Source organism: Trichoplax adhaerens, genomic scaffold, assembly GCF_000150275.1.
Source record: "Trichoplax adhaerens TRIADscaffold_231 genomic scaffold, whole genome shotgun sequence".
In the NCBI taxonomy this organism is placed as follows: Eukaryota; Metazoa; Placozoa; class Uniplacotomia; order Trichoplacea; family Trichoplacidae; genus Trichoplax; species Trichoplax adhaerens.
This window is the reverse complement of record NW_002061149.1, coordinates 2726-3252: the sequence shown is the minus strand read 5'-3', so window position 1 is coordinate 3252 and position 527 is coordinate 2726. Positions and strand designations below refer to the sequence as shown.

General features: G+C 34.3%; 1 protein-coding gene across 1 annotated transcript in view; it reads left to right on the top strand.

The window, feature by feature from the left end:
* The window catches only part of TRIADDRAFT_62633 (uncharacterized protein), a gene marked incomplete at both ends in the record, with an annotated part of 5713 nt that extends 5388 nt beyond the window's left edge, over nt 1–325 (top strand). The window contains one exon of the mRNA XM_002118575.1: nt 125–325. Coding sequence (XP_002118611.1) covers nt 125–325 — 201 coding nt within the window. The remainder of the gene's footprint in view (nt 1–124) is intronic.
* Between the last annotated feature and the right edge of the window lie 202 nt (nt 326–527).

The following is a 527-nucleotide window of genomic DNA, read 5'->3' as shown; positions in this document are numbered from 1 at the left end:
AACGCAACCCTAACATTATTGCCATAATATAATCGTCCCCCCTTTATCGCCATTAGACCTATAGTTGACATTTTGGGTTGTGAACTGAATTTCTCTTATACTTGTTAATCTGTGTGTTTTATAGATATTGCTGGGTTTTATCCCTGGACAATATCCTGGATTATCCCTGCACGGTAATCATTTCTGGTGTTTACTAGCACTAGTCAATCGTTTCACACTTTGTACCATGTTGACTTTCATGCTGAAAAATAGTGATGAGTTAATGACTGGTTTGAAAATGGAATTGCTCAAGTACGGCCAAGTTTTGGTTAAAATCATTACGTAATTTCATTTTGTAGTCGCTTCAATTAACGTTACTCAAGATCTTTACTAAATCAATTGCTGTCACTTATACAGTCCGTTTTCCTTATTAGCTATCATTCCAAATTTCGCCAACTTGCTAAAGTTCATAATCAATTGTAAAGATAAACACGAGTACCTGCATATCTAGTTGTCATTTTCGATAGAATGTAGTTATTATTATGAAA